Source organism: Meriones unguiculatus, chromosome 8 (genome assembly GCF_030254825.1).
Source record: "Meriones unguiculatus strain TT.TT164.6M chromosome 8, Bangor_MerUng_6.1, whole genome shotgun sequence".
Lineage (NCBI taxonomy): Eukaryota > Metazoa > Chordata > Mammalia > Rodentia > Muridae > Meriones > Meriones unguiculatus.
The window spans coordinates 10,967,554-10,995,465 of record NC_083356.1 but is presented as its reverse complement, the minus strand read 5'-3'; the positions used below and the strand labels follow the sequence as shown (position 1 = coordinate 10,995,465).

General features: G+C 42.5%; 1 protein-coding gene across 5 annotated transcripts in view; it reads left to right on the top strand.

The window, feature by feature from the left end:
- The first annotated feature begins 3,151 nt into the window (after positions 1–3,151).
- The window catches only part of Lrrk2 (leucine rich repeat kinase 2), a 146,253-nt gene continuing 121,492 nt past the window's right edge, over positions 3,152–27,912 (top strand). For 2 of the 5 annotated variants that reach the window (XM_060388790.1, XM_060388789.1), the window contains exons 1-7: positions 12,545–12,684; positions 13,728–13,844; positions 16,166–16,338; positions 16,519–16,604; positions 22,767–22,876; positions 24,997–25,085; positions 27,654–27,788. In XM_060388790.1, the coding sequence (XP_060244773.1) occupies positions 13,798–13,844; positions 16,166–16,338; positions 16,519–16,604; positions 22,767–22,876; positions 24,997–25,085; positions 27,654–27,788 (640 nt within the window). In that variant the 5' untranslated portion in view covers positions 12,545–12,684; positions 13,728–13,797. Of the gene's footprint in view, positions 3,278–12,544; positions 12,685–13,727; positions 13,845–15,896; positions 16,339–16,518; positions 16,605–22,766; positions 22,877–24,996; positions 25,086–27,653; positions 27,789–27,912 lie in introns of those variants that run through there. The other 3 variants (XM_060388793.1, XM_060388792.1, XM_060388791.1) reach the window with 3 other exon arrangements.

Sequence of the window (27,912 nt, the reverse complement as noted above, 5' to 3'; positions counted from 1 at the left end):
TAACTTTAAATTAGGTAGAGCAAAGTTTATACAACAAAGACTGGTATACCTGAGGATGTATTTGTCTTGATGACAATCAGCTCTTGGGGGACAGTATTTAGCATTTGATTGGATAGCACCAGACCAAACCTCAACTCCCATCTCTCAGAGAAAAATTTTCCCCCTGCAGTAGGTGCCAGTTAATAAAGAATTCACAATTGCTCACCGTGCAGAAAACAAGTGAACTTTGAAGTTCTTAGTCCTGAGAGGACATCTGTACTGACACACTCCCCTGGTGTCATTATGTGATCATTGCACTCATAAACTCACTGCAGTGTGGTTATCCACACAAGGCCTGCGTAAGATCAAGCCGGTCACCTTTTCAGCATGGAGAGTATAGGTGCACATGGGGTCTCCATCCTTAGCTGAGAAGCTATCGACAGTTGGTGGCTACTGGGAAAAGGAGAGTCATTTTGCTTCAGGGTTATGATCTTTGGTCAGCTGCTGTCTTAAGTTACTTTTCTATTGCTATTATATAACACCGTGAAAAAGAAACCTACGAAGGAGAATGTTTAATTTGGCTTATGATTTCAGAAGTTTGGAGTCCATGTTGGGAGAGGATAAAGGAATACCAGAGAGCTCGTGTTGTGATTCACAACCATGAGGCAGTGAGATGATCTCTGGAAATGGTGCCAGTCTTATGAAACCTCAAAGCCACCCCGACTCCTGCCCCAGTGACATGCCTTCTCCAACGAGGCTGGAGAATGGAATAGGGGGAAGGTACGTATACATTTATCAAACAAAAATGAAACTATTAAATTTAAAATTTGAACTCTACTAAGCAACTCTGCTTGCAAGCAGCCTGTATTTATTATAAATTCAGTTATTCAATAATATAAGCAATACAAACACAAGAATAGATAAAAGTCTTAATCAAGCATTGGAATATATGTCTTAGTTTTCTTGCAACTTTGCCAGTTTTAATAAATAATTATTTCAACCATTCTTCACATTCCTTCCAGACACTGTCCTAGGCAATGCACCCATGTTAGTATTTGTTGCTGTTAATTTCATCGTAGGACTATGACAAATTTTAAGGTTACACACTTTGTGATGTCATGATTAGGTCTACTTTTGTGTACAGGTTCCAAAGGACTTATAATCTGTGCTATGACTTAGGTTTATTGTTTTGTTATTTTATTTATGTTCTTAGTCTGAGATAAAGATAGTTGTTGGGTCTGGTGTAATCTGAAGCTCGGTGGTTTTAATTAGCTATACAGAGAATGTTTTTTTTTATTTCCTTTTTAATAAAACTTGAAGGCATATGTTTTGTTATGGTTTATTTCTGTCCAGCACTCTTTTCCATAAATTTCCGTTTGCAACCTTCTTTGATAATTTGTGTCAGCGGCTGCCTTCCTGGTGCTTCACTGGGGTTCTCAATTGTAGAGCTATAGAGCTTGATAACAGAGATTTGTCCCCGCCCCATTTTTTTTTTTTTAATCACAGTTACCAAGTGTGTGTGTATTGTGGCAGGGGGGTCTTGAGGAACAAGTTCCTCAAAACTTTGCTGTATTTATATGTTTTAAATCAAGAACATAAGTTGATTTCTATCAATTCCAGCAAGTTCGAGGTCAAAGCATCAGCAGGTTTGGTGAGGATTTCTTTCTGCTTCCTAGATGGGATTCCTGAATACAGCATTGTTTTAGGGGAGGGGGGCCATCATGCTGTCACATGCACCAGGCAGAAGGGCAGAAAGTGTCCCAAAGAGACCAAGCCCCACCATAGCTCCACCTTTGGTGTAGCACAGGTTGGTGTCAACCCAGTGATCCTCCTGTGGCATATTTTCACCATCCTGTGCCCTAGCAGCTGGCCAGACTCCTGCTTTCAAGGCAACTTTCATTTAGAAGGTCAAAGTAAAGTCTTTAGAAATGGTGAGTTAAACTGGGCATGGTGGCACATGCCTTTAATCGCAGCCCTCGGGGACAGCAGAGGCAGGCGGATCACTGTGAGTTCATGGCCAGCCTGGTCTATCAAGCAAGTGCAGGACAGACAAGGCAACACAGAGAAACCCTGTCTTGACAAAACCAAAGCAATAACAACAACAAAAGAAACGGTGAGTTACAGCGCTGCTTCACCGCCCTTACGCAGACCTGCTGCAGCCATAAGCATTCAGTCTCATCCGACAATGCGTCAGGCTCCTCCCTCCCTGAGAGAACTGAAACTAATAACGTGTCACACGGTATCTGCAGCCCCAACACAACTCTTGGGTTTAAGGAAGAAGATGGGTTGAAACAGGAGAAGCATCTTTAGCCATGCCGGCTCTCCACACTGAATACCAAGCGCCCTCACAGAAGACAGGCCCTCTGATCATTGGTGTAAGTGATAGGAACATGAGTACCCACAGGAGAGCTCAGGGGTACCTTTCAGAGCAGAGCAAACACAGCATTTATACACTGTTTCTGTTTTTCTTGCTGGGGTCTTCTGTTGTAACCCAGGCTCGCCTTGAACTTGTGTTGCTGCCAGTTCAGTCTCCCAGGTGCTGGATCACTAGGGTGTGCCAATACATTCAGAGCATTTATAAGCTCTTTAGTTAGCAGGGAGTGTTACTGCTCCAGTGTTACAGCTTCACAGAAGGTGAAAAAGGTTTGTATATAGCAAAAGATAAGATAAATTAATAAGCTCATATAAATGAATGAAAACTCACAAAATCAAGTTTGCTACACTTTATTTTGCTTTGTGGTTCTGGTTATCAAAATCCACATGTGATAAACAAGTGTCTACCACGAAGCTAGCCCCTGGGTCTACCATATTCCCTCATAATCGATTTTATTCCTTACATTGTTAAGACATTGCTGGTTTTGCTGTTTGGTTTCTTGAGACAAGTTCTCACATCTCAGGCTGGCCTGGAACTCACTATTGTAGCTCTTGCAGCCTTTGAACTGTACCTTCCTGCCTCGGTCTCCCAAGTGCTAGCATGACTGGCATGTGCCACCACAGCTTGCCAACAGGAGGTTACTGTAAATAGTACCTCTGTCTGGATCGTAAGGGTGTGCCATCACGCTTCCTGCCACTCAAGAATACAATGCACTGTTTGAGATGACCCTGCAACTTGTGCTTGCTCCTAAAGATGTCTAACTTTCTCTAAATACCAGGCTCATCTCTGCTTCACACTGTGGATATCGGTCTAGCTGAAGGAAACAAACTTTCCATCAGGTACCTTGAACAGGCGAAGCGTTCCTTGGAATCTTCCTGGCCCTTGCAACCTGAGCTTAGCTTCCAGTACGGCAGCAGTCTCTGTGTAAGTGATGTTTAACTCACCTAAAATTCCAAATGTTGATGGTGTAGTTGAAAGGCCACCCAACTTTAGCCAGGTCAATTAGGAGGGCTTAATTTTTCCTACCTGTGAACTCCGGGTAGGCAAGGGCCCAAGTTGTTTGAGCTCTGAGCTGTATAGTTCTGAGTGGGTTCTAAGTCCTCCGTTGCATCTAGTTAAAACCATCAGTCTGGTTGAGTCCTGTGTCTGACCTGCATGCATGTGTGAGTGCAAGCATGTGTGTGTGCATGTGCGTGCGTGCGTGCGTGCGTGCGTGCATGCGTGCGTGCGTGCGTGCATGCGTGCGTGCGTGCGTGCATGCGTGTGTGTGTGTGTGTGTGTGTGTGTGTGTGTGTGTGTGTTTGAAGGGTCAGGGGAACAAGGTTTCTTACTGTGCAGTTCTGGCTGGCCTCTACTTGAACTTTCAGTCATATTCCTTCCTCAGCCTCCCACATTCTGGAATTACAGATGTGTGTGTACCACGAGGCCTATTTTAAAACAGAGCCATTTGCAGAATCAAAATACTAAGTGCTAGCGACATAAACATATATTAAAAGTCACAGTAAGAGTCCCCTTTCTTGTCCACACAGAAGCAGAGCTGAGCTGCTTCACTGAGGACAGCGTATAACGTTGGCCAAAGGGATCAAGTCCTTGCGGGTGTTGGTGGGATGGGATCCGAGGGGCAGCTTCTGCCAAACTACTCAGAGTCTTCAATCCCACACATCTAGAGGCACAGAGTGACAGGACAGCCCCAAGCTTAGACCAGATTGACAGCTGGATCCTTTATTTCCTGTATCTCAGCTAGAGCTTACTGACTCAGTAGTTCCAGAGAAGGGTCAAGCCCCTAACTGATCATACTGAATGTCCTGCCAGACTGGTGGAAAAGGAGTTTGCAGTCAGAATTCAGTTGATTTAATGAACCTGCACAGTGCTTGTAACAACTGAATGGGCCCTCTGAGATCTGATCCCGCTTCTAAGATTTTTTTTAAATTAAGTAATAAAAACATATGACAACTTTAAAGTTTCTGCAACAAACTAGTTCGTTGAACAAATATTTGCTGAAGAGCTTCTAAGTAGATGACCAGCATTTAGGACGAAATGCTAGCCTGGCAGGTAGGCTGGTGCTTGTAGCTGCAGTCAGGTAAACCTGTACGTAGTCATTAAGCATAGTGTACCAGGCGTGATGACAAGGGGAGGCCAAAGGAGACAACTGCACTCAAGTGGAAGGAGGCCAACAGAGCACTGTTCCTGCAGGACAGGACAGGAGAGAAAAAGCTGCAGAGGACAGTGGAAGAAGGAGGAACAGTTAGGTAAAGCATATAGGAAGCAGCACGTCCCTAAGGTCGTGATGTCACCAGGGTCCAGGCTGCTGAGGTTCTACACAGCAACTCTGGAGGCCTTGCCTGGGCTGCCGAGTGACTGCTCACCCTCCACTAGCCTTCTGAAGAGCTCTTCTTCCTCCTGCTGTGTTTTGCAGGTCCCCAGGAAAAGCATCTCTGACCTGTGAATTTGCTGCCTTATATCTCAGCAAGCAGTGAAGGGTTTTATCAGCCCTTTGTGTTCTTAAGGAGGAAGGCACAGTTCCTGCTTTGGTCCCTACCTTGAAAGGCCTCCCTTTCCTGTACAGTCTCCACCCACCATCACTTCCTTTGTTGCAATACCAAATATCCTCATTTCAGTAGCTCAGGTCCACCTCTGCGTCAAATAAGAAAAAGGGAACTTCTACTTTCAATTTCGTCTTGCTATTTAGTGCTTAATAGTTTGGTTTTGAAAGGGGGTCTGCATTAAGAAATCAGATTGATTATGGAATAAGGCATGAGTCAGAGAGACTAGTCTTAGTTCTGTAATGCTGTGTGCCAAGGCAAGGCCCAACGTCTATTGCAGTTGTGATCTGGCAGCTCAAGCACTTCTTGTCTGTTGGAGCACTGTGCAGGCTAGCAAGGACCATCTCCAAGCGACAGTTACAGATTTAAATCCCCTCTCCACTACTTTCTAAGATTATGGTTCTCGTCCTTCCTTTATTGGGGTTCACAGATCCTCATGTTGTACTGACTCCTAACATAAAATTATTTTCATCGCTGCCTCATAACTGTAGTCTCGCTATTGTTATGTGTTGTAATGTAAATATCTGTGTTTTACAATGGTCTTAGGTGACCCCTGGGAAAGGTTCGTTCGTCCTCGAGGGCTCATGACTCATGGGTTGAGAACCACTTCACGAGCATGAGCAAAACCCTGCAAAACTCTGTCACTAAATCCAAGGTTACCTAAACCTTTCATAGCTATCTGTCACTTAACAGCAGGAATCTGTTCAAGAAATTTGTCATCGTGTTCACATCCGTGTCCTCGGAATCCATAGAGTAAAGCAGTCAGAAAAAGCCAATAGAGAAAATGCATACATAAGATTGGCCTATAAACAATCTGTTGGGCATTTTCTTGATTAATAACTGATATGGAAGTTTCTACTATAGATGGTGACATCTCTGGGCTGGTGGTCCTAGGTTATATAAGAAAGAAAACAATGGGAGCAAGCTAATAAGCAGTGTTTCTCCTTGTCTTCTGCTTTTCTTCCCACCCTTACTTTCTCTGGTGACAGAACTGATGTAAGATGGAATAAAATTTCCTCCCCCCCCAAAAAAAAAAAAAAAAAGCCAGATGGCCCCGTTTACAGTACACCTAGGCTGCGTGTACATACTGTCTGTTGCTCCAAGGCTGAAGACTTGTGTGGAATTTTATAGCAGTGAAGCATAGGCAATTATTACATGATGGAATTTGTGCATCTAAAAGGAGGTAAGGCAGAAAAGGTACACGGTGGTATAATGACAAAATCTGCTCTTCCGCCATGCCTTCTCCCACGTGAGAACACATTTGTCTCTTCTGCCAGGTGTTGTCGCAGCAAGAAAGCCCAGCCTACAGGACTATGTAGGTCAGTGTAAGCCCCTAAGCAGAGCAGACAGAGTGGGTCTTGGAGCACTGTCCTAGGTACTGATCATTTCCTTCTGTGTAATTTTCTCAGGAAGCTTTAATATTCCCTCTCTGTATCATTTACTGTTTCAAAACTCATTTATAGCCACATTTTGCCCCTCAGTCCTGACCAGTGGTAGAGCCATTTACCAGTTAGGCTATGACACAGACATGCTTCTGAAACAAGGCTTGTTTTTACTTCTTCTTAATATAGATTTTTTGATACATTAGATCTAGAAAGGACTAAGAGACAAGCATCTTGGAATGAATACCAGTGATCCTCCAGGACTCCTTCAGGCCCTCAATGCCAGATAGGGACTGCTGGAGCATCAGTTTAAAAGCCCATACAGGTTTGCCTGCTTCTGCCTCCTAAGTGTTGGCATACTTAAAAACTTATTTACGTCCTATATCTTTTTTCTTCCTTTTTCCACCCAATCCCTTCCAATACCCCAACACAGGTAGGAGAGAGAAAAGGCTAGTTGGAGGAGCGTGCAGTTATTTCTTAGCTGCTTCCTGCTGGTTAGGGTCACCTGGTTCCTTGGAGTCAGCTCAATCCTCATTTCAGGCGATCTGTCTCACAACAGCAATCGGGGGCCACAAGGGGGAAGCAGGAAGACCTTGTTCTTTCTCTGAGCTCCACACTTGCTGGGCTCTGGCATGTATTTCTTTCTACAGAGTCCGCAGATTTAAACTATCCGCACCTGGCAAAGAGCTCCTTTCAACGCTTACATGAAGTAGATAGTCTGCTGCTGTAGACCATCTAAGTCAGTCCCACATCCGACGTCAGGGACCAAAACAAAGACATATTCATATCCACAACACCCAAGCACGGGGACTAAAGGTGCACCATCACACCCGACGTAGAAGATTTTAATAAATATTTGCCACAACCTTTCATTCGCTGATTTAGCTTTCCATCTCGATAACATGGTGACTTTGCCAGAGGATCGAAGACCCATGTCAAAGTGCAGCCTCATGCTAGTCTCTACCTAAACTAATCTTAGTAATGGATTTCCTAGGTCAGCATTATTCAAGTTTGTCTCTTCTGCTGTTTTCTGTGCTTTCGTGGTTGGGAGATGTTGATCTCCCAGATAAACTTGTTCTTCATATCTTTCAATGCATTTAACCATTCAGTGTGGTGGCTTGGAGCCTGGAGGGATGGGTCAGCAGATGAGCACTTGCTATTCTTGCCAAGGACCCATCTGCAGGTTTGTCTCCCAGCAACCACATGATGGCTCACAGTCATCGGTAACTCCGCTTCTGCAGGATTCAGTGCCCTTTCCTGCTCTCCTGGTGCACTAGCCAGGCAGACAGTACGCAAACTCACGAAAGTGAAACACTTTACACAGAATAAAAACAAATAAAACCTTTAAGTGTGTGTATTTTGGCTTGGGTACTGTTGCTTCTCTTTAAAGGGATTTCAGTGGTTACTTTTGGCCTTATCCATTGATTTGGTTTACTTCGAACTTCAGTCTTTCTCTGAGTTCTGTGGAATTTGAAGCCCAGAAAAAGGTGGCTTTAGAATGGAAAAAAAAAAAAATAGTAAGAGGCTAGTGAGTCAGAACACTATTCAAAGTCACCTTAAACATAAAATATAACACTTCTTTAAGAACCAAAATCATCCAGAGACCAATGCTATTCCCACAGGAACGTGGTGTGAGGGGGCTGGGTATGCTGTGGCTGGCCTTTTGGGGTCACTTGGGTGCAGATCTTCACTGAGAAAGTGAAGCACCTGTGTTACCCAATCTTAAGAGCATGTTTCAACCCTTCCTGCTCTTAACCTTGCTGGGAAACACTCCCCACACTTCCCCTTCGAGCACGTGCTGTGCCACCTTTCTTCTCTCTACCCACCCCTTGCCATTGCGCCCCAGTCCCTCTTCCTCCCTTGCACCTAACATTCCCCGTGCATGCTCAGCATTTAATGTGCTTCTCAGGACGGTATAGCTCTTTCCTTTGCTTCTATTAAAACAATTGCTGATGTGATAGTCTTCCTAACTAACAGTGGGATACTTTTAGCTAAAAACTGAGATTTTTGCCCGCCCTGACAGAGTCACAGTGGGTGTAGCATAGCTGTTGGTCTAACAGCTGGCCAGTCTGGTAGAGCTCGTTTTTATGGTAAACACTTGTCTTATTAGTCTAGAAAGGTGCTCTAAAGTAATTAAACACATAGTAAGTGTCATACAAAGATGTATGCCTCTAATGGTAGACATAATGAAAATATTTTGTTTGTGATAGCAGATAACATCTGACGAATTTGGTAACCACCAAACCAGTGGCGAAAGATTGCCATCTGTGTTTATTTGCAAAGGAAGCATGACTGTGCCTTCACTCTATAGAGATCCTTATTCTTGATAAGGACAGCGGTTCTCTTATCTCCCTAAAGCTCTGATGCTTTAATACAGTTCCTCCTGTTGTGGTGACCCCTGACCATAAAATTATTTCATTGCTGCTTCATAACTGGAGCTTTGTTACTGTTACGAACTATAATGTAGATATCTGATATGCCATCCCTGTGAAAGGGTGTTTTAACCCTCAAAGGGGTTGTGACCCACCTGTTGAGACTAGCTGGATAAGGATGTATAACTACGCTCTACAGTTATCATTATTAAGTAACTGACTTGCAAAAGAAACTTTTCTCAAAAGAAACTTCACATTATTTTTCCCGTAGGAAATGTAATGTAAAGAATCATAATCTTATTGATTTTACAGCAGAGAGTAAATACCAAGAATGATCATATTGGTTTAGCTAATTTAACAAATATCTCTCGATAATCTATGATATGTCCAGCAATATGAAAGCAATGGCCTGTTTGGTAGGAAATTACTATACTGTTTTAGCCCTAGCACTTTTCTCTCTGATACTTAATATTCAAATGCAATAAAAAATTAACCCAGTAGTGGCTTGTGCCAGTAAATTTCAATAGTTAGGAGCTGTAGCTGGAGCATCAAACTTTTAAGGCCTTTTCATTCTGAGACAGAAACAAAAGAAACAAAACAAACAGACAAACTAGAATATATTGCTGGCATTTAATTCCCAGAGACTGCAAACACCTCCTGCTCTACTTTCACATAACTCATGCTTGACTCTAGTAAGATCATTTCAGCAGATATGCAGAAAATATAACTCAAATGCATATATAAATGCAGGAACTGGAGGATGCAGGGTTCCTGTAATGGTTGGAAGGTTTCCCTCTGTTTTAAGGAAAATTGACCCAGAAATAGAAAGTGATGGGAACTGTACTGGGGCCTGAGAACCCAATGTCACCCAGTTCAGCTCTGTCTGCCTCTGGGTGATGGCTTGTGGAGTCATTTTATCCCCTGTACTCCATTTCTGTTTCGTTATCATCCAAGTCACTATTCATGAGGTGGCTGCTCTGTGCTAGGGAACTTCTGTGGACTGTGAGTGGAGTCAAACCTTGTGGGACATCACGGTGGTGCAGAAAGTTCTCCATGAAGGATTTTGAGAATCAGGCTGGCTCAAGCCATTGTTTGTAATCTGTTCAGTGTCTCCTAGGGAACCAAGGAATTCTGGTTGAGCTTCTGTTTTGTTTGCGTTGTTTGGGTTGCATAAAATGTTTATCAGCATTGTGTGTTCCGTTGGCATCTCTACTTGCCTTCCCTCACCCCACATTACCTGGTAAACCCCATTTTCTCTCTCCAACCCCGGCCTCCTTCAAGAAAAGCCTCAGCATTCTGGGCATGCCTGAGGACTGTCCCAACCCCCTCACCTGGGCCTCCAGCCCTCCAAGTCCAGCACATGCAGACACAACATCTTCCTTAAGCCAGCCCCCCTTCCCCACTGTAGTCGGGGTGCGACTTCCTCTGGCCTTGTCCCATGAGGCTGCTGAACTGGCCCAGGAGCTTCAGTTCTCAAATAAACCTGCCCTTTTAATACTTGTAATCTGGCTTGGATTGTCAGCAGAGATAACAGGCAAGGTCCTGTTTTGAGTTGTTGGATAGTGTTGTCAAAGATATTCCCAGAACGTACAGGCTGGGGCTATTGCCCCTGGTTTCCTCCAAGATACAGAAGGTGAATTCCTGTTTCCGAAGACAGCAGGCACTTCAGAGACAGAACCCAGAGGGTCCCGAGCTGAACTGACCTGAATGCCTCCTTTCTTGGTGCTAGCTTTTATGGTATCAGAAGGTGCCATGCAAGCTTTCAATGGGAGGAAGCGCCAACAGTCCTACACAGCTGTGATGTTTTTGATCCTGAACAGTGACCAACATGGCATGATAACCCCAAGACTTCAACAGCTGTATGGATACCTTTGTGGAAGGCAACAGCTTTCTAATTGGATTTATGACCCATTCAGCAAGAGAAAAATCATGCCTGGTACTGGAAACTAGTCAGCTAACAACTCAGAGCTAATGAAGTCATGGATCTTGGAGGAGAATCTACAGCCACTTCTTTTCTAAACCAGAATAATCCCTAAATACATTGTAAATATTTGTCCTAATATACACAGATACGCATAGTCTTCTCTCCTACTTGAGGAACCTTTTCTTTGGAGATTTGGAGTATTACAGAAAACCACAGACAATTAAAATGCAGAGCTGTAAAGCTCAATTTTAGTGGATACATCTACAAAACACCAGAACCTGAGGCGGCTTAGGGAACATTGCATAAGAGGAGGTGAAAAGATTGTAAGAGCCAGAGGATCAGGGAGTTTGCTGTGAGACTGTATCTCCTAGTAAAGTCAGAAGCTGCCTATAAAGTCATACGAACATGACTGTCTGAACAAGGTCAACAATAGACATGCCAGAGTGGATGAGGGAAAGACCACAGGTCTGAAGTCTGCACAAAGAGCTATAGGCAAATAAGGAATGCTGACATTAAGAGAAATACTCTTCCTCAGATAAGAGCACAAAAATTGGTTATTAAATTACAAATGGTCAGCCATGAAAATAGGCATACAAGTAACATTATATAGACTGAGAAGATTATATTTAGGAATATATTATTAGGATTATTTGAATAAAAGCTTTAATACATTATTGTCCTAAGAATTGTCTTAAATATACATTATATATATATATATATATATTATATATATATATATATATATACATATACATATATACCATTTCCTACCATCTGTGTAGTACTGGCCTCTCTCTGCTTTCCCTGTTCCTTTTTATCTAAAAAAATGTGATGATAAGGTAATGCTTCATATACTGTACACACTGTATCTTGTTTAGAGGTTTCAGGATGGAATGTGTAGAGCTTGAAATTCAAATCTAACTTGAATTTCTAACACACACCCTCTGTGTGTCCTCTGGCATGAGAACACCTGTTTCTGATTAACAGGCACTCACTATGAGCTGAATAAACTGTGCTTCCTGGGCTTGACCCCTCTGTGACTCTAATTTGAATATTTTTTTTTTCTGAAGAAGAAGAGATACATCCAGATACTGCATCCTTGAATCATGCCTAATTGAGCAATTCTTTCAATTCTTTCCTGAGCTATTCTACCCTTTAGGTCTTGCAGTGATATAAATGAATTTTGCTAATGTTACATTTTTGTTGTTGTTAAGAGACTTAGTATCTTTTTATAATTAATCTTCCTGTTAATATGACATACACATTTTTATGCATTTTAAGTTTGATCATTTCTTTGAGAAAGTTTTATATATATATATATATATATTTGTATTAGATTTATTCTCATTCTTATTTCACACAAAATTGCAGTGATCTTTATGAACATATTCTTTATAAAAATGAACATATTTTTCTTAGACTTCCTGGTCATTCACAGTAAATTCACCTTTTCTTTGAAATGTTTGTGGGTTACCCTCTCTTCGGTGATTAATTAAAGCTCTTCAAGATAATTGGTTTGCCATATGTAATCTCTTTCCACTTGCCATTTTTCATATAGTCTTTTTTTCTTTGATAGCAGAATATATAAGTTTTAGTGAATCACAAATGTTAACCTTCTGTTTATTTTGTCCATGCCTTTGCTTTTCATGCAAGATTAAATAACATTTAATATATATTGTCCCCTAATTATTTTTACTTTGCTTTTTAGTCCATTTGCAGTTCATTTTGGTGTTTGCCATGGTTGGCCATGTCAGATTTTATTTCTGCTTTCCTCAGAAGTCAGGAAAATATTTAGTGTTTTATTCTCCCCTGAATACTGCCTTCGTCATGAATTTCTGTCTGTAGCCATCGTTTTCATTCTTGTTCACTAGGAAGTTAATGAGTCTTGGATTCTTAGTCAGTCAACTAAACATGTTTGAAACTCAAGGATACTTTGCCCTAAGGTTTCAGTAGCTTCTAGCAAATGTTTCCAGCAGAGAGCTCAGAGTTCATCCTGTTTGCCAGCCTGCTGGGTGTGGAGGAGGTCTACAGGTGGATGCAGAAACTGAACTGTCGCCTAGAATTTTCCTTCCAACAGCTCTTTCACTTGCTTAGTTAGAGTCACACCAAGGTACTTTATGTTATTAGTGGCTATTGTGAAGGGTGCAGTTTCCCTAATTTCTTTCTTGGCCCTCTTGTCTTTCGTATACAGGAGGGCTACTGATGTTTTTGAGTTGATTTTGTATCCAGCCACTTTGCTGAAGGTGTTTATCAGCTGAAAGAGTTCTTTGGTTGAATTTTTGGGGTCACTCATATGTACTATCATATCATCTGTAAATAGTGATACTTTGACTTCTTCCTTTCCTTTTTATATCCCCTTGATCTCCTTTAGTTGTCTTATTGCTCTAGCAAGGACTTGAAGAGATATGGAGAGAGTGGGCAACCTTGCTTTGTCCCTGATTTCAGTGAGATTGATTTAAGTTTCTCTCCTTTAGTTTGATGTTGGCTATAGGCTTGTTGTATATTGTCTTTACTATGTTTAGGTATGTGCCTTGTATCCCTGATCTCTCCAAGACTTTAAACATGAATGGGTTTTGGATTTGTCAAATGCTTTTTCAGCATCTAAGGAGACAATCATGTGGTTCTTCTCCTTCAGTTTGTTTATATGGTGGATTACAATGATGGCTTTCCATTTTGAACCACCCTTGCATGTTTGGTAGAATTCTGTGCTGAAACCATCTGACCCTGGGCTTTTTTTTTTTTTTTTTTTTTTTTTTTTTTTGGGAAGGGAGACTTTTGATGACTGCTTCTATTTCTTTGGGGAATATTAACAAGAAAATTGTTCATTTCATTTAGATTTTCAATATTTTGTGGCATATAGGCTTTTGTAGTAAGACCTAATGATTGTTTGGATTTCCTCAATGTCTGTCATTATGTCCCCCATTTCATTTCTGATTTTGCTGATTTGGATAGTTTCTCTCTGCCTTTTAGTTAGTTTGGTTAAGTGTTTGTCTATCCTGTTCATTTTCTCAAAGAACCAGCTCTTGGTTTCATTGATTCTTTGAATTGTTTGTTTTTTTGTTTGTTTGTTTCTAATTCATTGATTTCAGCTCTGAGTTTGATTATTTCCAATCACCTACTCCTCATGGGTATGTCTGCTTCTTTTTTTCCTAGGGCTTTTAGGTGTGCCATTAAGTTGCTTGTATGAGATGTCTCAAACTTCTTTCTGGAAGCACTTAGTGCTATGAACTTTCCTCTTAGCACTGCTTTCATTGTGTCCCATAAGTTTGGGTAAGTTATGCCTTCATTTTCTTTGAATTTTAGGAAGTCTCTAATTTCTTTTTTCATTTCTTCCTTGACCCAGCTGTCACTAAGTAGAGATTTGTTTAGTTTCCATGTGTATGTAGGCTTTTTGTTATTTCTGTTGTTGTTGAGTTCTAGATGATCAATCCTCACTCAGAAATACAAACAGGATGGACCTTGGAAGGGGGAAAAATGGAACAGAACAGGAGCCTACCACACAGGGCCTCTGAAAGACTCCACCCAGCAGGGTATTTATTAAAGCAGATGCTGAGACCGATAGCCAGACTTTGGGCAGAGTGCAGGGACTCTTATGAAAGAAGGGGGAGATAGAAAGACCTGGAGGGGACAGGAGCTCCACAAAGAGAGCAATGGAACCAAAAAATCTGGGCACAATCTTTTCTGAGACTGATAACCTAGAAGTTCTGCACAGTTGTAGCCTCAAGAGGATTCCATAGTAATGGGAACAGGGACTGTCTCTGACATGAACTCAGTGGCTGCTTCTTTGATCATCTCCCCCTGAGGGGGGACAGCCTTATCAGGCCACAGAGGAAGGCAAGGCAGACAGTCCTGATGAGACCTGATAGGCTAGAGTCAGATGGAAGGGGAGGAGGACTTCCCCTATATGTGGACTGGGGGAGGGGCATGGCAGGAGAAAAGGGAGGAAGGGTGGGATTCGGAGGGGATGAGGAAGGGGGCTACATCTGGGATGCAAAATGAATAAACTATAATTCACACAGAAGAGGAAATATTTTAGGTCTCATAAAGATCATTAGTTAAGAGTTTTGTTTCATTATGGAAAATTACACTCATAGAGATGTAATACCACAGGAAAGCATCTCTTACCTTCCACAATTCCCAGTTCCAAAGTTATTTCATGTCTTCTTTTTCCTATTTTGACCCCACAGCCCAACCATGGATTACTTGGAAGCAAGTCCTAATCATTCTATCCTTGCAAATATAAACATTTTTGTATGTCTGTAAAGGTAAAAGCCTTTGACAATAGAAAGTACTCAATACCCAGGCTGTGGTAAACTTCCCTTCTTGTTCTGAATGAAATGTTCAGAATGAGTGTGGACAAACCTTCAACCTGGATCTGAGTTGGCTCTTGCCTCTCAATGCCCTGCCCCCCAACTCTCCACCTCAGGAGTTCCAGCAACCCTTTCACTTACCCACCCCAAAGAAGAGAATTTCTCATGCATTTTGGAATTGTCATCAGGTTGTTAAAGAAGTGGGAATCATGAAATACTAACTTGGTCTAATTCCCCTCTTGCGTAAATGACCTTGAGGACCAGAGTCATCTGAGTCATAGATCATCTCCAGTCAAGCCTTGACTACAGCGCTGTTCCGGGGAGTATGTTCTTGAAGAACATACTACTTTGGCATTTTCTTTTATTTTGCTTTCGGGATCCAAAGCCTTCCTCACACATGGCTCTACACTGTGGCTTCCCCTCTCTCTTCATCTCTCTCTCTCTCCTCTCTCTGTCTCTCCTTCTCTCCCTCTCCCAGCCCCCTGTATTTCTTTCTCCCTTTTCTCTTTCATTCCCCCTTTCCCCCATTTCCTTCCTTTGTGACAGGTTCATGTAGCCCAGGCTGGCCTTGAACTTGCTGTGATGCAAACTGGCCTCCAACGTCTGTGAATCCCGTTTTCACCTCCCAGGCGCTGCAATCACCAGTTGCCCAGACTTTCTGATCCCTCTTTTAACTTTAGAGGTATGGACATCCGTACTAATAACTAGTTCTGACCAGTTTAAAAGGGGCCATTTCTTCAAACCTTATGTTTCACTGGCCAGCCTGTGTTCTCTTAGTTCCATCCTTGAGAACAGAGAGCTGAATCAGAACTCCGGGATCCTGGCTCACAAACTCCACACAACTGAGAGGCCTCTGGCAACCAGAGCGCCAGATAACTAGCAAGCCAGCAACTCTCCTTCCTTTCCTCGCAAAAGCCACAATAATCACCAACACGCCTATGTAGCTGGCCGATTTGGACTGTTAAACACTGCATCCTTTGGGGAGAAAATTACTCCTCTCCCTATAGGGGGAACTCTTAAAAGAAACGGCTTTCCTGAAAGGGGCCAACTGGGCGGTGTCCTCTTTTCCCAACGCCCCATTGCTATTCTTAGATCGAGGGGTGGTGGCTTTCGCTTTTCCCCTGCGGAGTTCCCAGCGCTGCGATGCGGCTGGGCAGGCCGGGCTGAGGCTGGGCCGGGGCTGTCGCTGTCGCGGTCTGGGCGGAGGCCGAGGGCTGGGCCTGCAGCGGAGGCGGCGGGGCAGCTTGGAGAGCAGCAACCTTCCTTCCCGGCTCTCCGCAGTCTCCGCCGCACCATGGCCAGTGGCGCCTGTCAGGGCTGCGATGAGGAAGAGGAGGAGGAGGAGGCTCTGAAGAAGTTGATCGTCAGGCTGAACAATGTCCAGGAAGGCAAGCAGATCGAGACGCTGCTCCAGCTCCTGGAGGACTTGCTGGTGTTCACCTACTCAGCCCGCGGTAAAGCCTGCAGCCCCCCCCCCCCCTCCGCGGCAAACTTTATCCTGCTCCTGGGGTGTTCATCTCGGGCACCCCATTCCTGTCCTTCAGAGAGGGAGGATCTGGGATCCCGGGAAGATGGAAAGGATGCTGTGGGTTGTGTCTTTGTTTTTTTAACTCCGCTTCCCCCTTCGTTTCCAGCCTCTAAGTTATTTGAGGGCAAAAATTTCCACGTGCCTCTGTTGATTGTCCTGGATTCCTACATGAGAGTTGCCAGTGTGCAGCAGGTAAGTGGGCCTTCCCTCCTCTTCCGGAAGACCCTTCTGTGACAGGCCTTATGTCCCAGGCTCTTAGGATTTACTTTAAGAGGGAAAGCCTTGGCAGTTGTTAGCCACTGTTAGCCGAGGTGAAGTAACTTTATTAACTGACAGAATCTGGATGGTGGTAGGAGCAAAATGAAAACAGTTCTCTTATTGGCAAGGTGAGTTTAGTAACCTTTCAAGCTATTCTAAGATTGTTCTGATAGAGCAGTGCTGTGAATATTTCCAGCGAAGGGAGGGAGGTGGTGATAATTAAAAACAGTAATGAAACAGTCAAGTAAACAGCGAACTTTCGTAGGGTCAGCTTGCCTTCAGGGCTTTAGATTAGAAGAAGGCCGATTTGAAGGCTTTCTTCCTGGAGCGCTCCTCACAGTGTCTAAAGACAGTGATGTTTCCTGAATTCCCCTCTGTGTTTACATTTCTATTTTGCAGCCCTTGCCACCTGAAATGGATACAAAAGTGTAACTTCTGGCATCTGTGTCACAGGGAAGTCCAGAAGTATGTTAAGCAACTAAATGTGATTTTTTTTTTTTTTTTTTTTTAAAGCAGTCCCAGATACTTAACAATGACTTTCAGTCAAGACAGAGTTATGGCTGAAGGTGCTAACCTCCTTTGGAGTTTTGTGATTTGGGGAATTGAAATCGGTTTTGTCATCCAAATACTGAGACTTTAGGGGAACTCTGGAGGTTCAGCAGCGGTATCCCTTCACATTTCCTCTAGTGACTGGATAGAAGTAAGGCTTACTCTCCAAATTCCCTCCTCCTCCTCTCTCTGCCTCCATTTCCCACCCCTCTCAGATTCTCACAGTATAGTCCAGACTGCCTGGAACATGCCAGCTTCCTGCCATAGTTCCATGATCACAGCTTGATACCACCACACATGGCCCCAGTTTTCTTTTATAAAAGCGCAGTCGATATCTTTATTTTTTTTATTTTTCCAATTGTGAAATATATGTACCTGACTAATGATACTGAGGTATTATCAAACAAAATCAAGAGAAAAGTGGGGGCATGATGAACGTACTGTTCCTTTGAGCATCCAGAGTCTGACTTTTACCCACAGAATATGAATCATTTTTAAGGTACTTTTGCTCTCCACCTACATCATCTTTCTTGATTCATATTCAGAAGTGTCTAATTCTGGACGCCTTCACTGGCAAGTGCTATATTTGGTAGGCTCACCCCTGCTTGGTACCACTGGGAAAAACTGGACCCTGTTTTTCAAGTCAAGTGAGCCCAGACAAGAGCAGCAGACTTGAGAACCCAGAGGACTCTGGGATACAACCATTGCTTAATTCTCTCTCCTTTCTTCTCTTCCTCCTGTGCCTGTCTGCCTTTGCTCTATCTCTGCCTCTCCATTTTTTTTTCCTTTCTCTGTGCTGAGCATCAGAATCTGGGACTTTGAAAGTGCTAAAGAAGTTATTTGGATTACTGACCTATATTCCCAAACACTCTGTTTTCTCCTCCCTGTCCTCCAACTTCCCCCTCTTATATTCTCCCCTCCCTTTTTCAACCGCTTTTCTTTTCTGTTTCCTCCTCTTTTTTTTCTCCTCTTCTATTCCCTCCTTATTCTTTCTCCTCTCCCCCTTAACTTCCTCTGCATTTTTGGCCTTACAAATTAAACACAGGGATTGGCCTGGACTGGACAAGCACTCCACCAGCGAGCTACCCAGCCATTCAAGATATTCTAACTCTTGATTAGGGCAGGCGCATTTGTCTGCTTTGGTTATGATGTTGTTTAGGGAGTGGGGTTGCGGCGGCAATGTCTGTGGGAAGGGAACAGCCCTCAGCTTGGCAATTTAGCAGAATAATGTCAGGACTTTCAGTGTTGTATATGTATCTAGCTGCAAAGGGCTGCATGGGTATTATGCCACTTAATTCTTACCGGGCTCTTACTGCACCAGAAGAAAGCTAACCAATGTCCTACTTTCCTATTGGTTCAGTTACAGTAGGTAGCCCCCGAGGGAGCTTGAGAGAGAGAGAGGGAAGACTCAAATTTGTTTGTGCCTTCAGAATCTCCGTCAGCTGCTGCTGACTTCAGAGGATTTTATATAAGCAAACAAAAGCACATCGGTTTGATACAGATGCCGTGAGCATGTGCAATGGCCACAACACCATTGGTATTATCAAGGGGATGTAGAAAAGAGTTCTTTTTCTGCTGAGATGTTCCACACTCTATAAGAAAGTAACGCTTTCTTTTTAAAATCCTCCACATAATTGGTGTAATTGGTGTGTGTATCCTTTCATATTTCTGGCATCCAGTTAGCTTAGAATGTTGGTGAACGTGAGGAGTTTCACGAGCTGTTCTTCAGAAATGTGTGTTAAGGTTCCTTGTTAGAGTCATCCAGCATGGTATTCCAGACGCTGGGTTTTGACACTTTACTCTATCTGTGCATGTTTGCAAACTCAGATCTCGGAGAACTGCTGGCAAGTGTGCCCTGTGCATTCCCCTGTAGGCCACACATTTTATTTAAAATTCTCTATTTCCAAGTAGTACACACCTTTGAAGGAGAGCAAAACAAATGAAAGTGAGCTAAATATTGGAACCCCTTGACTTCTTCACACCACTTATGAATGAGATGCTTGGGTTTGTAGAGCAATTGTGATGGAGAAACGCTGTGTCATCTTAACTGTGCAGGGTTATCTCTCTTTGAAAGTTCCTAATTGAAAGCCTGAAGCACCGGTTCTTACCCCTGCTTTGTTGCTGGGAATTTCACTTAGTCACTGAAGCTCCACTCACTCGGTTGCAGGCTCAGCTGCTCGAATGGATCATTTTTGCCAACAGTTATTGATGCTGTAGCCTTAGCAAGTCGAACAAAGCAGGTTTTCTAGATGAGTCAGCTACACAGGTACGGACATGAGTTTAGCATCCTATCGTGCCTTTCCCTACTAGAAGCTCACCAGAATTCAACTTTCTTAAATGCCTAGGGAAAAGGCCTCATGTTTTTTTTTTTTTTTTTTAAATCTCAGAAACAGTTGATTTCTGTGACAGCAGGATTGTTAATGTCTGTTCTGCTTACATGGAAGCGTGTATCCGATGTAAATATAGGTAAAGACAATACATGTTTAATTAAAAAAAAGAGCGTACCAAATAGACTTCAGGATGAACAGTACACTGTTAACTGAGCATGCTATCTTCCTGGGAATTTTCCGTTTTGTTTCCTGTCCATATCAAGTACAGTTCTTAAAGACATAGGAAGAATGGAAGATACTTCAGATTTACAGAGATAGTAAAAATAGTGGGAAAATCTCTGAATTGAAATAGGAGTTGGTATTTTTTTCTCCCCAGAGGTAAAGAATGCTTTGTTGATGTTAGAAGCATGTGTATTGGTCTGAGCAAAGATGTTTGAAATGGATGTTAAAAGAGATGGGTCAGTGATTACGAGCACTTGCTGCTTTCAGAGGACCCTCATTAGGTTCCTAGCACCCATATTTGTCATTCTTGTACCAAGGTGTCCTTGTTAGTTTTTTGTCAGCGTGACACCAACTGGAGTCCCTGGGAAGAGGGAGCCTTAACTGAGGATTTATATCCATCGCACTGGTCTGTGAACAAATCTTGGGGGGAGGAGGGTGATCTTCACTACTGATTGTGGGAAGGCTCAGAGCACAGTGAGCTGTGCCTTTCTTGGGGAAGGTGGTTATGGATTACATAAGTAAGCCAACTAAGAGTCTCAGCATCTGCATTAATACACTGCTGGGTAGAGTCTTTCAGAGGCCCTCTCTGTAGTAGGCTCCTCCCTTGTTCCTTGTTTTCCCCATCTTCAGATGTCCATCTTGTTTCTGATTGAGGAAACAGAGGATTGAGGATTGATCATCTTACCCAGGGTCCTCCTTCTTGCTTAGCTTCTTTAGGTGTACAGATTTTAGCATGATTATCCTATATGATATGTCTAATATCCACTTATACACCGTGTGTGTCTTTCTGCTTCTGGGAAACCTCACTCAGGATGATCTTTTCTAGTTCCTACCATTTGCCTGCAAATTTCATGATTTCTTTGTTTTTAATTGCTGAGTAATATTCCATTGTGTAAATGTACCATAATTCCTGTATCCATTCCTCAACTGAGAGACATCTGGGTTGTTTCCAGTTTCTGGCTATTACGAATAAAGCTGCTATGAACATGATTGAGCAAATGTCCTTATTGTGTACTTGAGCATATTTTGGATATATGCCTAGGAGTGGTATAGCTGGATCTTGAGGAAGCAGTATTCCTAATTGTCTGAGAAAGTGCCAGATTGATTTCCAAAGTTGTTGTACAAGTTTTCATTTCCACCAGCAATGGAGGAGGGTTCCCCTTTCTCCACATCCTCTCCAGCATGCTGAGACTCATAGCCAAACTTTGGGCAGAGTGCAGGGAATCTTATGAAAGAAGGGGGAGATAGAAAGACATGGAGGGGCCTGTAGCTCCACAAGGAGAGCAACAGAACCAAAAAAATCTGGGCCCAGGGGTCTTTTCTGTGACTGATACTCCAACCAAGGACCATTCATGGAGATAACCTAGAACCCCTGCACAGATGTAGCCCATGGCAGCTCAGTGTCCAAGGGGTGTCCTAGTAAGGGGAACAGGGTTTTCTCTGACATGAACTCAGTGGCTGCCTCTTTGATCACCTCCTCCTGAGTAGAGAGCAGCCTTACCAGGCCCAGAGGAAGACAATTCGAACAGTACTGATGAGAACAGATAGGCTGGGGTCAGATGGAAGGGGAGGAGGACTTCCCCTATCAGTGGACTGGGGAAGGGTCATGGGAGGGGAAGAGGGAGGAGTGGTGGGAAAAGGGAGGAGTGGTGGTATTGGGTGGGATGAAGGAAGGGGCTACAGCTGGGATACAAAATGAATACATTGTAATAAATATAATAAAATTTTAAAAAATGAAAGCCAGGTAAGCAGGCCAGTGAGAAGCATTTCTCCACAGTCTCTGATCAGTTCTTTCCTGCAGGTTCTTGCCTTGAGTGCTTATTTCAGCTTCCCTTCACGGTAGATTGTAAGCTGTAAGATGGAATAAACCCTTTCCTTCCCGAGTTGCTTTTTTTAGTCACAGTGTTTCTTACAGAGCCAACTTGAGTGTGGGAGAAGTGATACCATCTTCTGACCTCCAGGCATCAGCCCACAGCTGGTAGAGACACATACACACGTAGGCAAAACATCCAAACACATAAAACCTGCAACTCTTTTCTTTTTTTAAAGTTGTATTTAAAATGCATTGATAAGCTCATATGTCATGCATAAATGTGGAGAGTTTTAGGGCACTTGTGACCACTAGACCCCACAGTTCACAGGCAGACATTGAGGGGAATGAAAGGGGCACTTAGCTGTTCTACCTGCTATTACAGCTCCTGTAACAGATACAGGTTCAGTCAGGATGGTACCACATACAGGCCTCCCCAAGTGACTCAGCTACCCAAAGCCAGTCATTTCCCATTGCCACGAAAACCCTCCAGCTTCCTCCCGCTTTCCATTCCAAGCCCCGCCCTCTTTTTGTAATCAAAATCTTGAATTCTTGGGAAAGATCATGTCAGAGATATTTATATGTTGAAAATAATACGGTGTTAGTATAGCCATTGTTGCTTAATAATTTTAGTATGTTTTCTAAGATAGTTCTTTATTTTGTTTAACTTAGATAACGAGGGTGTCTGTTTCATAATTATTCAAAAATGCCATAATACCTTTGTGCTCCACTTGTGTGTGGCTTTAAAGCAATGGGTAATCTAAGTACACACCTTAGTTTCATTTCTCGTAAAGCATTTTAGGGTGGTTTTGTTTTGTCTTGAAATGATTGTTAAAAATGATATCATTATCTATTCCATTAAAATGGATATTCATGATTGGTTCATCTACTAGCAACCTTTGAAAACGTGGGTGTAGGGCTGAGGACACAGCCCGTTTGGTAGAGTGTGTATATAACCTAAAGGAAGATTCGGCCTGGATTCAGTCATCCTTAGCATCCCATAAACTGGGTGTGGTAGGAGGTGCCTGGTTGGAAGTCCAGCGTTTTAGATGTGGAGAAAGGAGGACCAGAAGGTCAAGGTCGTTCTTGGTTGCAAAGTGAGTTTAACCACTTTGCATCTAACCTGGGTACATGAAAATATTTCTTTAAAATAAAAAGGAAAATATTTACCTTTCTTGCTTTCAGGTGGGTTGGTCCCTTTTGTGCAAATTAATAGAAGTCTGTCCAGGGACATTGCAAAGCTTAATAGGACCACAGGATGTTGGAAATGATTGGGAAGTCCTTGGGATTCACCGGTAAGTATGACAGATGTGTGGAGATAAACTGCATTAAAAAAAAAATTATATATGGCATCCTTTGCCATCCCAAAACATTCTGGCCGATTTCTTCAAAGCATATATTTTTTTTTCTTAAATCAATGACTTATATTCATAGAGATCTTTAAACCTGATTTGTGAGTTAGCGAACTAGCGTTGATGGTAAAACATCAGGTGAGACAACTTTAAGAACACAATTCTGCAGCTATATAAATGGTTAAGGTGTAAGATTTTTGACTATGACTTAAGACGAAAGGAAGCAAGCTTTTGACTACTAGCAGTGGAACTGATGTAATCCACAGACTTCTTTACAAATCACGGCAACCAAGGAATCAATTCTGGAAGCCCTCATTATAACTACTCATTATAATTACTCTACTGAAGTTTTACAGTAGCCATGCTCTACTGTCTTCATGTGCATGTGTCTGTGCATGTTAATCTCAGTGAATGTAGACTGTGGCTTGCAAGAGGAAGAGGAAAGAGGAAATAGATTCTTTCCCAGCCCTCTGCATCCTAGTCTAGGTGATTGTCTACCAGTCATCTGAGTGAAGCTTTCAGCGTAATTTGTCTAATAAGACCACATTTATAGCTAAAATTAAGTAAGAAACTTGAAGAAAAAATATTTCTAGGGAAATCGTTTTTTTTTTTTTAAAGACATACTTTCTGGACATTTATAGAAGTACCCGCTGTCATTAGGTAATCATGGAGGTATCTTACCTGCAATGCTGCTTTGCTTGAGAAAAAATATGTTTTATGAAAAACTGGATTCTATAATGTTTACCAGAAAATGTACATAGTGTGTAATGGAGTGTCTGTTCCTAATGAGTTATTATAGGCATTAGTGTTTACATGTTTCCCACGTCTAATATGTGGGTGTTGCTAGTTTTTTGTTTCTACTGTATGGTTTGAGGAAAACAGCCGTCTTCAAACTTAACTGTGAATTTCCCTGTGTCAGCTCTGTAACATTTAATGAAGATTCGCCCACTGTATATTTATTATTAGTCATTCTGATTTTACTTAATTTCTGTTTGGTTTGTTTGAGAATTTCCAAGATTTCCCCAAGTTTATTTAATCAACACTATCACAGAACACTGTGATAATGCTTGCCTCACCTCCTCATACTCCAGAGCAAACCAAATGTTTGGGCTGATTGTGAAACTGTGTCTAGAGGAACTATGATTCACGTATTCGCTCTCCCACTCCCATGCTTACCCACTCAAGCCCCAGTTTGTCGTTTATGCTTCTGCTCTAAGTCAGATCTGGGTCTGTGACTGGGGGAGGGACCCTGCCCTCTACATTAGAAGATTGTAGTAAAATTTTTGTAAGATATTTTTCTCTGTCGCCAAATTTTTCCCCTCCAATGTTAACCAGCATCAAGAGTGGGAGCCTCTTTGGTATTAGCGATGCGAGGGATAGTGAGAATGTGTTTCCTGCTCTACTTGGCCCCATGAACCTGGGAGTGTGGAGCCTGAAAACGAGGCTGACTAAGGTCTCATGCAATAGCCAACTTTATTCAGAGCATCAGACATTTCATACATATCATCTGAGCCTTGCTGAACAGAACAAAATATAGCAAATGAATAGTGAGTGAAAAAAAAAAAAAAACAGTGCCTAAATACTGTTTTAGATTTACACAATCTCTGAGTCCAAACTTTCTTCAACAAAAGAAATACATTCAGGTTTGCATGGGGGTACACACCTTTAACCCCAGCAACAGAGAGGTAGAGGCAGGGGAAACTCCATGAGATCATGGCGAGCCTGATCTATACAATGAGTGAGTTTCTTGCCCACTGTACATAGTAAAAACTTGTGTCAAAAATGCATTTATTAAGTGCTTGATTGATTTTGTGTCTATGTGAGTGTATGTTTGTATGCTTGTGTTGGGGGACAACTGCATGCTATTGGACACATGTGTGAGTCAGAGGACAATGTGTGGAAACCAGCTCTTCCTTCCACCATGTGGGCTCCAGGGTTTGACTTCAGGTGTGGCAGCAGGTGCTTTGCCTACTGTATAACCTGTATACGCTGTGTGACCACTATATACAGTGCTTTGCTTATGACATTTCATTGTCATATGATTTTGCTTTTTTTTATTCCAGACTGATTCTTAAAATGCTGACTGTCCACCATGCCAATGTAAACCTGTCAACAGTTGGGCTAAAAGCCTTAGATCTCCTCCTGGAGTCAGGTGAGTGCTGGCCACAGCTTCTTAGTGCTCACAGTTATCAGGGTCAGAGCGAAAAGTAAGCGCCAGTGGTTTCTGGAGAGTCTGTGTCCGCTTCCTTCATGCCTCCTGTTTCTCTCAGACCTCATCTGGCACCTTGGTTCCTAATGTTGCTTGTGTGCTTCTCCCCTTTTCCTGTTTCCAGTTCCATCATGGCTTCCCCAATGTGCTCCCATAACTCACATGCTCCGTGCAGACCTTCAAAGTCTCTTCTGTAGCTCGTCTTTGATAAAGCATGTGATATGACTTCTTAAGTGCTTGCCGGATTCTGGCTTCATGTGTAACATCCTTTCCAGGCTTTCAAAACCTTTTTTTTTTTTTCACCCCAGATAGGCATTTTCCTTATCTTTCTGGGTGAGAAATACTGGTGAGCAGAGAGGTGACCTCAGCCACCTAGTGTCACAATCAGGGTCTGTTTGCACACACCAGGTTTTTTGTTTGTTTGTTTGCTAAGGTGACTTCTGCCAAGAGGCAAATAGATCCAAGCCAAGATTTTGAGATGGTGTAATAGTTGTGGTCATTGCTGTGATAGCCATGTTTGTTAAGAAGACTATATATAATCCCAAATGAATGGGAGGCCATTCATTGAACAACAACAAAAAAAAAAAAACAAAAGAATTTTGTAGGCAGAGCTACAGAAAGCCTAAGAAACTAAAGGGAGGCTTCCTAGGTGAGTGGGAGGTATTAATATCCTCATTGGTCCTGCTAATGAAGACCCCCAAGAGAAAGAAAAAGAAAGCAAAAGCACAGAGGACAGGAGACCGGGACTCCCAAAAAGCCTTTAACTAAATTGTTTAATGGCATGTACTGACTAGTTTTAACCCTCATCCTTGGGGACTTCAGTTTTCTCTCAGTTCATTTCTCATTTGTCACCATTGAGTACTGACTCCGGTGGCCCTTCTGCAGTGATGGAAATCGTCCATGTGTGGCCCATAGCAAGTAGATCTACATGACTGCCGGACATTTGAGATATGAAAAACTGGACTTCAATTTAATTTAATTTTTACTGATTTAATGAGCTAATAATGCACATAGGGAAATGACTGAAGTGCAGCGAGAAACGTATGATAAGACAAATATGATGCAACTTGCCACAGAGGTGAGAGCAGCCAAATTCCCCTGTGGGGTTACAAATGTATGTGACCCGTCTAAAGCTGGGTGTTCTTTTACTTCTTAGGACAGGGTCTCACTTTATAGTACAGACTGGCCTTGAACTCTCTATGTGGCCCAGGCTTGTTTAAAACTCACGATCTTCATCTCAGCACTCCACACCGCAAGCGCTGGGGTGACACTGTGCACCCCCCACCTGGCTGACCTGCTTAGTTCTAACCCAGCCAGGCCTCCTAGTAACTGTTAATCGAGAGCTTGGCAAAGTGCTTGGGTCACTTCACTTGGATTACTTAACCTCTTCCTGGCTCAGTGTTTACCTCTACAGTGGGGTTTGAACCTATCTTAGTGTTGATTAAATGTGTTTTAATGAAGCAAATCAACTAGTGATAGACACATTTGTGCCACAAAAACAATCGCTATGACTGAGTCCAGGAGTTTGGCTTAGTAGTCAGCCCCCACTTAGCACGCATGAGGTTCTGGGTTCAGTCCCCAATGTCACAAGCACACACACAAACCTGGCAAAAGTTTCAGTGTTTGCTGCTATCAACCCTATTCCATGACCATTACTTTTGTTGACAGATTGGGTGTTACTTGTGTTACATCTTAGGTTATGGCAGGAAAGTGTTGGTCGAATTCAAATTCAAAGAGGAATTGGAGGAAGGCTTTAAGAGGAGCAGAGGGTGTAGCTTATCTAGACTTGAATCAGGGTTGGGCTCAGGACACTGTTTAGTGTACTGAGGGGTGAGAGAAGGACTTGGAAGTCTCCAGAGGGACATCAGGATCACATTCAGATTTCAGAATTACAGTCCAGGGACTGAACTACCAATAGTTGGACAGAAGCTTAGAATATTCAGAAGAAGTAAACAAGTATTTCTGCATTCTTGGTGAGATGGGAAGAGACCCCCAGTTGGACAGGGAAGCTGAACTAGCTTATTCAGAGAGAGCTTTGAAGTATTTAGGAGCTAACACTTGAATGTCTTGGCTCTTAATGAAATGAATTGGCTCATTGGTTAGACAAAATGGAAGAGAGAGGGAGTTTTTGGAAGCATGAGGATGGGAAAATTTCTTTTGGGTATTTGGCCTTGTTGATGAAGAACAGGAGCAAGGGTAGGCTCAGTTCAGGGTATTCACAGAATATTTCGATGCCAATGGGCAAGAGGCAGACAGGAATGCATTTCAAGAGTGTTAAGACAGGAGGCCTAGGCTCTGTGTGTGTGTGTATGTGTGTGTGTGTTGTGACAAAAGTAGTAAAGTGAATGTGATTTATCCCACCTGGAAAGAGATTGATAAGGATAACATGTGGGACAAAGAAATGGTCGATCAAAAATAAAAGTCCATAAGAACATTCATAGCCTCATGCAAAAATTAATGTATCAACTTCCAAAGCAGCTCTTTACTTCCACTGCATTGTTTTCAAATTAGGTAAAATCACCTTGCTGATACTGGATGAAGAATGTGATATTTTCTTGTTAATTTTTGATGCCATGAACACGTACTCAGCCAATGGTGAAGTCCAGAAACTTGGATGCAAGGCTTTACATGTGCTTTTTGAAAGAGGTATTTAAATATGTAAATTCTTTATTTTGAGGTATGCATAAGAAGAATGGCTTGTGCTGGGGAAAGTTGTACATAATTGAAGAGAAAAAAATTATATAAAATAATACTATTGACAACGGGAGGC